The sequence below is a fragment of the Lissotriton vulgaris genome, chromosome 4_1, assembly GCF_964263255.1.
Source record: "Lissotriton vulgaris chromosome 4_1, aLisVul1.2, whole genome shotgun sequence".
Lineage (NCBI taxonomy): Eukaryota > Metazoa > Chordata > Amphibia > Caudata > Salamandridae > Lissotriton > Lissotriton vulgaris.
In genome coordinates, this window is record NC_141691.1 from 1,401,678,860 (window position 1) to 1,401,692,513 (window position 13,654).

Consider the following 13,654-nt stretch of genomic DNA (forward strand, 5'->3'; position numbering starts at 1 on the left):
GAAGTTTTTGCAAGAGAAGGTTGTCCCTCAATTATGGTTACCGATAATAGGGTTCAACTTATTTCTAATGATATGGAAGAATATCTTAAATGTCACAATATAAAACATATCACCACAGCTTTGTATGCACCACATGAAAATGGTCAAGTGGAACGTTTCAATCGAGTATTGAGGGGGTACATTTCTGAAGTGATCAAGGAGAGAGAGGATTGGCAAAATTCTCCAAGAGGAAGATTGTGGATGTACAGAATTTTGCCACATTCTATTACAGAAGTTAGTCCATTCCGTCTCTTGAAAGGCAGGGATCCTGCTTCAAAGATTTGTCCATGGTGGCTTAAAGAAAAATGTAAAGATAACATAAGAAATTATTATAATATATTGGATACAAGCTTAAAGGTAAAGGAAAAACAAAGTAAAAGTACAAAGTATGGTATGACAAGAAGTGGAACACTAAGCAACATAGCTTTAGAGTGGGAGAATGGGTGAGAATTAAGAAACCAGGTTTATTTGGTAAGTGTATGAGTAAATTCTCTAGACCCATTAAGATTACTAAGATCTTCAAAAACTCATTACTCAAGATGGTAAATTGTGGAATATCAGACGGGTTTCCAAGTGTCCGGAATGTGTTAGGACCAATATTATACCACCTAATGTCAATAATGATATTTTGGATCGCAATTTGCTTGTTACAAATACTTCTCATAATGTTCAACCCAGTTGTTTTGATACAACGTATGTACATAATGATTCTGTGGCAAATAAGGTCAAAGACTCTTCACGTTCAAGATTTGTCCCTGTTAAATTGCTATATTATGTTAGATAGTTTTCTTGCATTACATGCATCTTCATTTCTTTCTTTCTTGTTTGTTTATAAAAGGGAGATATGTTACATTTGCAATATCCAGGTTGCTCTCATTTGTTATTATCTGCTGCTTTAGAATACCAGCCTCCAGGCAATCAGTTGTCCTGTCTTTTCCTGGAGAGCTGATGTACCTGTTGCTGTACTGCAATATTACCAACATTAAAATACTTTAACTTATTTTGAATAACTGGATTTCTTACAGACAGGCTTAAAGATGAAAAAGACAAAGAACAGCTACTGAACCCGCAAACACAGTGCCTGCTGCAGAGTTATGCCGCCTCGATTGTCGAATCCTAAAATGGCAGGCAGGGGCCTGCCATTTTAAGACTCGAAAATCCTGGTGAACTGTCTTGTTCTGCTGCTGTGTGACCCCCCCCAAGTACTCTAGAGCAGTGCTTTCCAAACTGTAGTCCGCGGACCCCCAGGGGTCCGCGACACATTCCTAGGGGGTCCGCAAGCAACAGTTTTAAAAGCACTTCAAAGTTCGTTGAATAATCTGTAGTTTTCGGGCAACTATAAAAGTGTCAAGATAACATCCAGCGATTAATGTACCTGCTGGAAAGAGAGGCTTAGCTCAGTGGGTTACTGCTTTTGTCACAGAGATTATTTTGTTATTGTGCAGTTTATGAGTTACAATCATAATCTAACACCAGCAGCTATGATCTGCCATCAAACAGCTGCATGCAAACTTCTTTTTTTCCCAGTCTTTCATAATCCTCATTTTGCCAAAAAGGTTTGTTTGGGTAGAATTAAACTGTTATAATTAAAGTCAAAGCTAACCCCTATGTGACATTCTGTGTCAAGATTTTATGCTTCTCGGGAGTCAAGGAACATGGCGGCGGCAGGCTAGCGGCTGTCGCGGAGCTCTCCACCCGAGCGTATGAGCAGAGAAGACCCGACAGAGCTAAGCGGTAAGAATTAGATCGCCGGAGGATTGTGACGTTCCCTATGCCTCGAGAATAAGCGGCTTTGTCTCTTTGTTGTTCTGAGGTGAGCCGAAGCGGTGAAGGCAGCGAGGCGGCGAAAAAGAAACAGAAAACGTAGGGGTTGGCGCTAGGACCGCGGGGCTGGGAAATGGTTACAGCGAACGTCAGCTGGGAGGACGTCGAAGGAGGAAGTAAGAGGGACCCGAAAAGTAAGGCATTGAAAGCGGCAAGAGTAGATTTCGGAGCCACAACGGAGGAGCTTGTCACGAGTGAAGGAGCTAAGATAAGTGGTGAAAAACGAAAGGGGGGAGCTTGGAAGTGGGGCAGATGCCAGTAATTAAGAAGTGTTTTCTTATTGCAGCAATATAGAGGTCCAGTGTTTTGGGGGCATTTGTCTATACGTGGATATCCCTTTCCTGCCATATTAGTCACCCTTGCTAGAGGCAAAGCTCGTATGGAGGCAGCCCCACCAGCGGCAACAGCAATAGCACCAACCATATTTCACCAGAGGGAAGAGTGCCTAGAGACCAAGGCTGGCACTGGAGCTCTCACACTAACAGACGCTAGTTTAGCAAAACCAGAGCACAAGGGGAAGGACCAGGTTAATAGCAAGCTTGTCAAAAACCGAGGAGAGGTAGTCAAAAACAGATATCAGCTGAGGTCCAAACAAGAGCTCAAGCAGCGGGGGGTTCTAGATTCAACTGAACTTGGAGAGAGGGTGAGACCCTCACCTCTCATTCCACATAAAAGCAAGAGGAAACCTAGTTCCAAGAAATCTATTACCAGTAAGCCTCTTCAGCAGATTTCGTTAAAAAATACCCCCTCCCTCAAAAGTTACTTTAAGGTGCTAGAGAATATGAAATCCGCAAAAGAGGGAGCAGGTGTAGAAGAGGTTCAGCAGTCTATACAGGAGTCGGTACTTACCCCCGCACCTTGCCTGGTTCTCTCTAATAGGTATTCTCCATTGATTGAGATTAGAACCGAGGAGGCTTTAGTAGACCCAGAGAGTCCAGCAAATACAGACAGTGACACTCTGTTAAGCTGTGGCGGTACCGATATTACTTTGGGTAACTCCTCACCCCATCATGAACTCTTGAGTCATGGTGAGTCGGTGGGAACTCATACAAGTGTCTTGGCCTCAGATACCGCTCTTATAGATCGGGCCATACCAGAAAAAGAAAAAGGAAAGGAAAAAGAAAAAGAAAAGGGAACAGAGGAAGATACAGGCGTGTTTTCTACTTCCCCCGCAGGAGATAGAAAAGATTGGGCTTCTGCTTCATTCCCTGAGAAGCGATCTATTGGAGAAGTTCGAAATCTCTGAGACTAACCAAAAAAGATTACACAATAGGTTTGACTTACTAGAAACTAGAATGGACGGAATAGAAGCACGAACAGTTACCCTGGAGAAAAAGGTCTCTACCTTGTCAGAGATCACAACAGAAACCAGTGAGGAACTAAATGCCTTAAGGAAACAGAATAAGGCGCTAATGATGGACATGGAGAGATTGGAGACGCACTCAAGACGGAATAACATCCGTATTCTAAAAATACCTGAAGGAGAGGAGGTAGGGGATATAAAGGCCTTTGTCTGCAGACTCCTCAGAGAGGGAGTATTAAAAGACCATACAGATATAGATCTCGAAGCGGAGATACAGAGAGTGCATAGGGACCCCTTAGAATACATCAAGACCGTAAGGGGCCTAGGAAAATATTGGTTTACTTTCAGACTTTTTCTGTTAAAGAGCTGATATTGAGTAAAGCTTTAGCTAGTGCTTCTCTTCACTACAGAGCCAACCCATACCAAATTAGGTCTGACATAGGAGGAAGAACGGCTCAGAGGCAATGGGAATTGGGGTCAAGAATGCCAGAGTTGAGATCTTTTGGAGCAAAAGTGCAGATGAAATTCCCAGCCCTGCTCAAGGTCATGTGGAACAATAAAACATATACTTGTAATCAGCCGGAAGAGGTAGATGATCTGTTAATGAGAATGAGGGAGTAGGCAAGTCAGGTTGATGACTTCCTGTCCTATATCCCAAATCCAAAAACAACTTAATATCTAGCCTTCCTTTGTAATAACCAAAAATATTTACACTTGTATATATTCCTGTATTTAGATGGTGTCTGAAAGGCATGATATAATTCTGAGGCGTGGGACAACTATTAAATCAAGATATTAATTAATTAACTGATATACCACGATATACCATGCTACTAACCCCCATATAAACAGTAAAATCATATCTTGGAATCTTAACGGAATAGGAAATCGAAGGAAACAGCAGAGGGTTTGTGATTTCTTAAAGAAGCTTGAAGCTAGTATATACCTACTTCAGGAGACCCACATTGAGGAAAATGAATGTAAGAAGGTCTTTGAGAAAAGACATTGGGTACAGGACATTTTATGCTCCAGGCAAAAGGGAACAAATAAAGGAGTAGCAATAATCATCAGAGCAAACAGGAACATCAGAGTACAGAGGTGGGATACAGACCAGACAGGGAGATGGTTGGCAGCTGAGCTCTCAGTAGTAGGTACACCTTACAATGTTGCAGTCTATTATGGCCCTAATGAGGATAATGAAACTTTTTTGGTTAAACTCAAGAGGGTTTTAATTTCCAGTAGGGCACCTCTGATTTTAGGGGGAGACTTCAATCTTGTCTTAGATACTCAATTAGATCGTACTTCAAGAGCGAAATATACCTTGCCGAAGAAATCCCTCAATGCTCTGAAAAATATAATGAAAGAACATAATTTATTGGATGCATGGAGAACTAAAAATGGTGATCTTAGAGAATATTCTTTCTATAGTAAAAAATACAGGCAATTTTCAAGAATTGATTTATTCTTGGTTGATCACCTTTTGGAACCAGCCCTGACCTTGGTTACTCACGTCCCTGTAGGCCTTTCGGACCACTCAGTAGTTCAGCTTAATATTAACCTTTCAAATGCTACCATTGAACGCAGATGGACCTTGGACAGAATAATTCTCTTAGATGTCAATATCAAAGCCAAAATCAGTAATAGTATAAGGGATTATTTCTCATTTAACGTGGGCTCAGCACTAGAACAGACAGTGTGGGAGTCATTTAAGGCTTTCCTTAGAGGTGTGTTGGGATACCAAATGAGATCAAAAAGAAAAGAGATTAAAGACACAGAAATTAAAGATCTTGATTCTATTAAAAAGAAAGAGCTGGAGCTTCAACACGCAGCTTTGGAGGAAAGGTAGAGGATTCCAGAACTAGAAAAAGAACTCTGAGCTGCAGCTGAGTCTTAAAGCCAGTGCTGACAAACAGATCCACGACAGATGGGAAGTTAGCAAACTAAAAAACTTCGAATACGGAGAAAGATGTGGGGCACTTCTGGCGTGGAAAGCAAGAGCAGACAGGACCAGAAATAACATTGACACCTTGATCCAAAGGGCCTCTGGAAATCAGTTTTTTAAGGAAGAAGAAATTAGGGAGGAAGCCAGAGGATTTATGGAGGAGCTATATCAAGAAAACATCAAGGTCGGCATAGAAGACTTAGAGAAGTGGTGGAATCAAAGGGCACTACCACAATTGAATGAAGAGGACAAGAGGACCCTGTCAAGAGATATTACTGAGGGGGAAATAAGAGCTCAATTAAAGAAAATGAGTAGGAATAAAGCCCCAGGCCCTGACGGTCTGCCGACAGAGATCTACAAAGACTATGAGGATGAGATCACTCCACATTTACTGACTCTTTTTAATAACATCTATCAGCAAAAAGGGGGTATCCCACCTTCTTGGTTCGAGGCCACCCTTTACGGACATCCACGAGCTAAGGTTTTAGTTAACGGGGCCTTGTCAGACTGGTTCGAGATATCGAGAGGGACGAGGCAGGGCTGTCCCCTGTCTCCTCTCCTTTTTGATCTATATATAGAGCCTTTTGTTACGGTGATTAGATCTGACCCAACAATTTTTCCTTTTAATATGGGTGGGCTGGAACTTAAAACTGCGTTATACGCTGATGACCTGTTATTATATACTACTAACCCATTAGAAACGATCCCAAAGTTATTCACTCTTGCAGAAGAATACGGAGCAGTCTCAGGATACGGCATCAACAAAAATAAAACAGATATAATGAGCTGGAATAGCCCTGTCCCCATTCCTGATGTAAAGATCAAGATTAGATATTTGGGTATACATATTACAAAAGATCTACTAGACATACCTAAAGTGTCTTGGCAGGTCGTGGTGAAAGATATAACTAAACTCCTTCAAAGATGGTCTAATCTTCCTCTTAGTATTTATGGAAAAGTTAATTTAATTAAAATGGTAGTATTACCAAAAGTGACATTTTTATTTAACAGTATTCCGCTAGCATTCCACAATAAAGATATTTCAAACCTTCAGGGGAAAATAAGTTCATTTATTTGGGCATCTAAGTCTCCACGAATTGCTTGGAAGAAGCTAAGGAGAGGGCTAAAAATAGGAGGACTGGCTCTCCCTGATTTGTTTACCTACTGTTATGCATTTCACGTAAAAAAATTTAGACTCCTGGCTAATAAATTAGACGCATCGTCACATGGTCGTTTGTTCCAAGCTCTTTTATCTGACCTACCTCAGGGATTTGAATTTTTCTTGTTTAAATTCGGCGCCCAAAAATTCTACAAAAAAGTCAGCCTCAAAATCTTACTAACTACCCTAAAAGTTTGGCAAATAGCATGTAAAAAAATTGAAGATTCCATATTATAATTTTTCGGCACCAATTTGGGACTCCCCCGGAACACCAGAATGTCTATTAGATAGACTCTCATTCCCCCTGAGGGAGGCGGGTTTAAATCGATGGGGAGATCTCCTGGTGAATCAAAAACTAATGGACTGGGTATCCTTATCTAATATAACAGGAGGATCTCTAGCTAGGTTTAAATACTATCAGCTATCATCATGGTGGGGGAGCCAAAACTGGATGTCAGAAACTGAAGACTGACATTTTAGACCTAGCAAACAGACAAGTAGGTTGGAAGGGTGAGGTCTCAGCATGGTATAATGCACTAATTAGGGCAAATGATAGTCAAGAGGCAGAGATCTCGAAACTCTGGGGAGACATAATAGGAGAAGATCCGGAGAAACAACTAGAGGAATGGTTAGATTCTTTTGCAATCTCTCAGAAAACAATAAAACCCGCTAATCTTAGGCGAAACCATCTTTTCACGGCATACAGGGTATACTGGACCCCCTCCAAGCTCTCAAAAATATCTGGAACACTACATGTATGCCCTAGATGTAAACATGCAGAGGCAAATGATATACATATTTTTGTAGAATGTAGTGAGATTAAAAATTACTGGTTATCGGTCTGCACCTTCTTGGGGGAGGTACTGGTTAGAACAATTACAGGCAGCCCTAGGTTGATTCTTATGGGCCTGTTAGAAGAATATGATTTGACAGATAATATTACCCAGTTTATATTTTATGTGATTGTCATCGCCAGAAGAGAGATATGCAAAGAATGGAAATCCCCAACCCCTCCTAGGTTTGCAGAATGCTTAAAGAACATCATGGCTATTAGTAAAATAGATCTCCAATGTGGTGGAGAGGAGGCGGAAAAGACCTGGGCACCGTTGCTTAAATGGTCGGTCAGTTAGAGGCTAAACGTCCAATGATTAAGCCAGGGGTTTGCGGTCTGGTCCTCCCCAGGACAAGGTACAGAATGATCGAACAGGGGAGTTGGACTAGTAGAAAACCCACCTCTGGGAGACTTCTCGAAGGCCATACATATAACAAAACATTCCAGGGCGTACAGTAAGGTTTTTGTGTTGGCAGAGTTGAGAGTTTCCATCTGGAGTCATTCTATCTGGTGGCAAATATGAGGACTAAAAAAAAAAAATGAAAAAAAAAAAATGATTTTATGCTTCTACAGACCATTCACTCTTAAGAAATGCTCACCAGTATGGATGACATGTGAATCCTACACCTTGAAGACCCCTTTGCCTTATATAACATAAAAAAATTTATACACCGATTTACACACGCAAGATTCATTATCTCTGTATGTGTGTGATGTAAAGTGCTCAGACACCATACACTTGTATGAGCGAAGCTATAAAACAAATGAAATACATGTGACAGAGGGGCTATTGAGAGAAGAGAGGCACTGTTGGAGAGTGATAGTGAAGGATTCATAGAAGAGCCCCAAAAAGATTGTTGTGTTGGTGCATAGTAAGGTCATCTTTACTATGCTTTAAAAGCAAATTCAATATAGAATGACAAATGTGCTGCAGAATGCACAATTTCCCCCAAATTTCCTTGGTGGGAGAGCCCCTCAAAGTTTGCTTTGCAGGAGCCTCATACTGCGAAATAGAACCAAATACTGAAAACTTTGTTGCCGAGATGCAGCACTAACCATCCCATTAAAATATTTCGATTTTGCCAATTCTTTCTATATGAAATATTAAAATCTTTAGTGATTTGAGTATTTGTTTTATGTGCACAAGTCTGTGTTTACTTTTTTCAAACTACTGTTTTAATGTTTGGAATTTAAATCGTATGAATTGTTTGGGGGTCCTTGGCTTTCAATAGTGACTCAATAGGGGTCCCTAGGAGTCAAAAGTTTGGGAACCACTGCTCTAGAGGAATAGTAGCCTTTGCAAACAGCCCAAGAACTCCCTTGGGGTAGAGGAGCTACTCGCCTACAAACCGCAGGCTCCGAAACCGCAGAGGCTGGTACACCGCCTTGCAGCTCCCCAGCCGGACCGTCGCAGCAACCGACAAGGAAGATGTACTTGTGCTCTGAAAGATCAGATGTGTCTCCCCACTGTGTATGGAGGCCCCAGGACCGACCAGAGCTGCGCAGTACCAATCCCTGGGGTACTGGATCCCCTGCAACCAAGATCAACATTGAAGAGTCCAATTGGGACTCCAACTGTACCAGAGCACAGCAGCCACTGAGGGACATCAAGACCCCTGAGATCCACTTCGAGAGTGGCCCAGCAGTCCTGAATTTGCCCTTGTAAGCTGTTGGGCCCAGACCGTGAGGAGCAGCTTTAAACACATGGGTCCGGTCAACCTACCTGCTCTGCACCCAGCCTGTCTGGCCTGGGTAATGACGAACCCACTGTGCCCCCTTGTCCCTAAGGCCCTTGTGACCCGAGTCCCTGTTTGGGAGCTCTTGTACTTGCCCGCAAGTCCCCTTGTGCCGCCTGTCTTTAGAGGACCCTTGTAGCGCGCCAGCTACCAGCTCTACTAACTCTACTAACTCCCTGCGAAATTCGGGACGCACCAAACGAACTGTTGGCAGAACATTGGATCTTGGCTTCCTGCTACTCTAAACCCGGAAAGTGAACCCTTAAACTGTCTGTGCTGTGTGCTGTACCTACCTGCTTTTTCCACACATAGGATCGCATGGTGCATAATTGTGCACAGCTTTGAACTATTTGCTTATTATTTTAAATCCATAAGAAATAAAGTACTTACCTTTGAACGTTTTTCTTGATTCAAAAATATATATAAAAATAATTGTTATTGTTCTAAATCGGTCTCTGATATATTTAGTGAGTGTGTGTGTCATTTATTGCCTCTGTGAGTACAACAAATGCTTAGCACTACAATCTGTGAAGCCTAACTGCTCATCCAACTATCACAAGAGAGAGCATTAGTATTATCTGCTTTAGCCTTTGTAAACCAATTAGAGACCCACTGGACTCTCTGTACAGTGTACTTCCTTTTAATGGACTATATAGAGAGCCAGATTCCTACACAGTCATCATGCAGGCTAGAAACAACATGATGTGGATGGGTTGGTGAATAACAGTGGCGGCTCCTCCGCTAAGGCAGAGAAGCATCTCCCCAATGCTCAGTGTAAAAGAAAAAATAACATAACCGAAGATATAATTTTATTTTTAGTATCTTGTTGCCAGGCTAGGGCAGGGCATGGCTCCTGTGACGTTGAGGGAGGAGGAGTGGTTGCTGCACCTTAAGTGCACATGACTGTTTGGCCAGCCGTCTTGGGCCGGCCAAACATGTCATGTGCACTTTGCATGTTCTCCACCAGGCTCAAATGTAAAGCTTGGGTGGTGAACATGCACAGGCTGTCAGTCCCCATCTGAGCACTGAACCACAGTGCTCAGACAAATCATGAGACTGATGTCATGGTGACAGCAGCATCGTGATTGGCTTAGTGGAGCCTGGGTGCTGTTAGGAGCCAGCAGAACAGCGAGGAGGAAGTAGAGGCTGCGGCTGGTGACTGGACAAGCAAGTCTTAATATTTTTCTAACCCCCCCTGCCCGCTCCTGGTTTAAGCAGAAACAATTTGTGGTCTCAAACACAACTGCTATGTGAATACAATTATTTTTCTTATGCATGGCAGACAATTGATATCTGGTGTTGTGTGCCCCTTTGAGATATTGTGCTCCCTTACACATTTCATGATGATCCTGTGCTCCACTGTGTTAATAACATCGAAACGGTGTTGCCAGTCAGGAATGTACACTCACTGCAAACACCCTACCAACAATTTGGGAAGGGGGACTTCCCATAGTAAATCACAATAATCTAATTCCCAACTAATTCATGTCACATTCTCTTTCCTGGACTATATTCATGATTAGAACAGTCACAGACACTTGGTCAATAAAAAAGAACTAAGAAAAGACAAACAAAATGTTCATCTCTTCCCAACCAGTGAACACCTCCTGCCTCAACACCTGTCGCCTTACACACTTTCCTTTGATTGAGGTTTAGACTCCTCAAATTCTTGAATCATGTCAGATTTAGTGTTCCATAAATGTAAGCTCTCCTTTATTTGGAGAGATGTAATTACCTGACCATTCCTGAAAGTCTAACTCAACCACCATCCAATAATCATAACAAAAAATGGATTATTACTCAATAGTCACAACACGCCAAAATACATTAGGCTAAGTAATGCCTTAAAATAACTCATGAATACGCAGTCAATTGTTTGGATGCAGGACAGCATGTAAAAGAGCTAAAACTGCAATAGATAATAAAGAGGTTCATCTGCTTAATACTTTATTACATACCAAATGCCTTCATAGGACCAGTTTACTGTCTTCATATTAAAAGTCAATCAATAGTGAAACCTCGTCCGACAACTCCTTTATTACCTTATCACTATTTGCTACTCTAATAGCAAGGCTTGGTAGAGCAACATTCTTTCCAGGTCACTAGTGAGTAAGCTTTATCATCTTTTTGACGTACAGCAGTTTGTCTGCAGCACCACAACTCTTTTCAGTGGTGAGTGGGGTGGATTATGCTATATGCCCTACTTTTTTATAACTGCAGTCACACTCCTTTGTCACGTGTCTGTCAACATCCATTATTCTTCTTTCTTCCTAAAATGTAAAAACTTCAGGGGCTAACTTCACAATTTGGAATATCCTGGTCTGGGTAAAGAGTTGGCTTCCAGAGCATTTTTTTGTTCACATGGGACATTTTTGTTGAAGAGTCCTCTTTACTTTGAGGATTTGCATGGTGTTTGTGGTGACAGTCACATTTTATAGTAGAGTAGAAGGTCTCAAGGTCTTGAGGGATGGCAACATCTCACCTAATTTTTTCATTTCTATAGTTCACAGTCAATAATGATTCCAGATGAAAAATCACAGAAATAAGGAATTTGAGGTAGGATTTCTTCCAATCAAACCGTGGTAGAAAATTATCTTAGATGGTCACCAGAAGTAAGTGTGAATGTCTACTATTAGACAAAAGATTGGATAGCCATCAACCACTAAATGGCTGCATATAGTTTTCCTCGGATTACAATTCTGAGATCAGGAAATACTTGAAAAGAAAGAATAACAATTTCTGGCATATCTAAGGCTAGAGAAGAAAAGCTTGGCACTCTTAACCAGGATTACTACTACACATATTAGTCTCAAAAGCGGGATGATGTGCTACTGAAAGAAAGGCAAGCATAATTATGGGGCAGCAGCCTAAAAAGTTTTTTGAGACGAGGAAAGTCAAGGCAGGAATCATGTCAAAGGTAGAACAAGATTTCAGATATTCCAACAGTTGCACTAGCAGTGAACACACACTCACCTTCCCTAGACAGCTTTCGAGTAGATGTTTAATTTCTGTATTTTGAGCCAGGTCAAGAGGTGTCTGTTCTGTTAAACAGCCAAAGAAAAAACACAAATTATCAAATACTTCACTGACTGGAATTTAAATATAAAATGATATTGTTTACATGAAACTGAATCCAGGACTGTAAATGGCTAGCAGTATTATTAAAACATACTGAGTATTGAGCATCAAATAATTAATTCCATCACCCATTAGTCAGCAGTGTAGACCTGGTCCAGTCATGGAAAATGGTTGATCTAATTTGCACAGTAGGCAGCTCCTTTGTATTTACATAAAATCAGCTTCCTATAGCAAGTACAGACTGTTTATATGAACTGAAACAATTATTTCAACTATAGTAGGAGGCAGCCTTAGTCATAAAAAACTTCCCACAGGTCAAGGGTATCAACCGATCTCCATTAACCACATATGTAATTTCAAGTAAGCATTGCAGGATAGCTGAAAGACACCAATCTAAAACACAAATAAATGCAGTGATGATCCATTATGTCACCAGCATTCGAACACTTATAAGTTTAGCCTTCACAAATGCTGGTCAATGGATACAGATGTGGTCAATCTACATCCTGGTACTTCTGTTAGTCTGTCCATTTGTATTTCCCAGACCTGCGATTTAAATATTACCATGCACTAAAGTACAAAGGTCAAATATATGTCACTATAACACAGTAAAACTAACTCTAGAAATAAATAGTTACTAGCCTGCAGGCTCCATGTTAAAGTGGCCCATACTCCCAAGGTCTACGAGATGAGATTTTATCTCAATATATTTAACTCCTTGTGCTCTGGTTCTATAAAGTGTTTTAGTTTCTAACTTTTGCACAAAAAAGCAACATGACAAACCATATGTACAAATATGTTGAAAGTCAGGTTCTATTTATAATGACATCTGGTGAGAGTGACAGAGTGTGTGAGCAAGAGAGGACAACAAATCCCCACACTCAAAGGTAAAAGGTGACAGAAACAATTGTGCTTTTGTTAAAGTTGACACCTCATTTCACAGGAAATCTTTCTTTTTTTTATCCTCAATAATTTATTCATCTCTTGACCAACCAATGCCAACTTTGGAGTAAAGCGTGTAGAGGATGATATCTTACAGCAATCCGCATTTGATCAAATGGTTCACACTTTATATTGGGGGCTATTAAAATCGCTTTTTCACTCACCTAAAAAATAGATTTCCTTTGGATTTTTTGTGCATGCTTGACTTCTAAAACTTTGAACAGTTGGCCATCAAATGTTTAGGGAACAGAGGCTTTTCAATTGTTTGGTGCCTTTTCCTGATTTGGTGAGTTTTTTAGTTAGGATGCTCGGGTTTTAGAAAAACAAACTTTGCTTTGTTACAAAAACACTTATCTATAGAAGCCACAGATATTTGGAGATGCGGTCTGCAAAATTAAGATAAAGGTTAAGTTTGCAATAAGAGTAGTCAGGTTTGCTAAGATTTCATTATGATTCATAACTGTAGATTCATAGTCCACGTTGTCACATAGACCATCTCTATAAATGTGTAGATTTTTGCCAGGCTGGAACACAATGTAGGAACATGGCCAGCTTTCCTGTTCATGAAATAAATCCAGCAGATAGCACCAACCCAAACTATACAACCCTTCTCGTAACCCCAGAAACATTGGCCTCACCCAGCAGGTTACCAAACCTACCCACACTGCTGGACAAGCTCAACACAGTCAAGACAGACGTGGTGATCACCGCACCATGGGGCTCCAACTGGTGGGTGGTCAAGGCTCGGACCCACAACCCATGCCAGGAACCTCAGAATAATCAAGCAAACTGGACATGA

The 13,654-nt window shown here is 41.1% G+C and overlaps 1 protein-coding gene across 1 annotated transcript in view; it reads right to left on the reverse strand.

The window, feature by feature from the left end:
• Nucleotides 1-13,654, reverse strand: part of OSBPL1A (oxysterol binding protein like 1A) — a 2,145,795-nt gene that overhangs the window by 1,708,037 nt on the left and 424,104 nt on the right. The window contains exon 8 of the mRNA XM_086965647.1: nt 11,809-11,876. Within this exon, the coding sequence (XP_086821773.1) occupies nt 11,809-11,876 (68 nt within the window). The remainder of the gene's footprint in view (nt 1-11,808; nt 11,877-13,654) is intronic.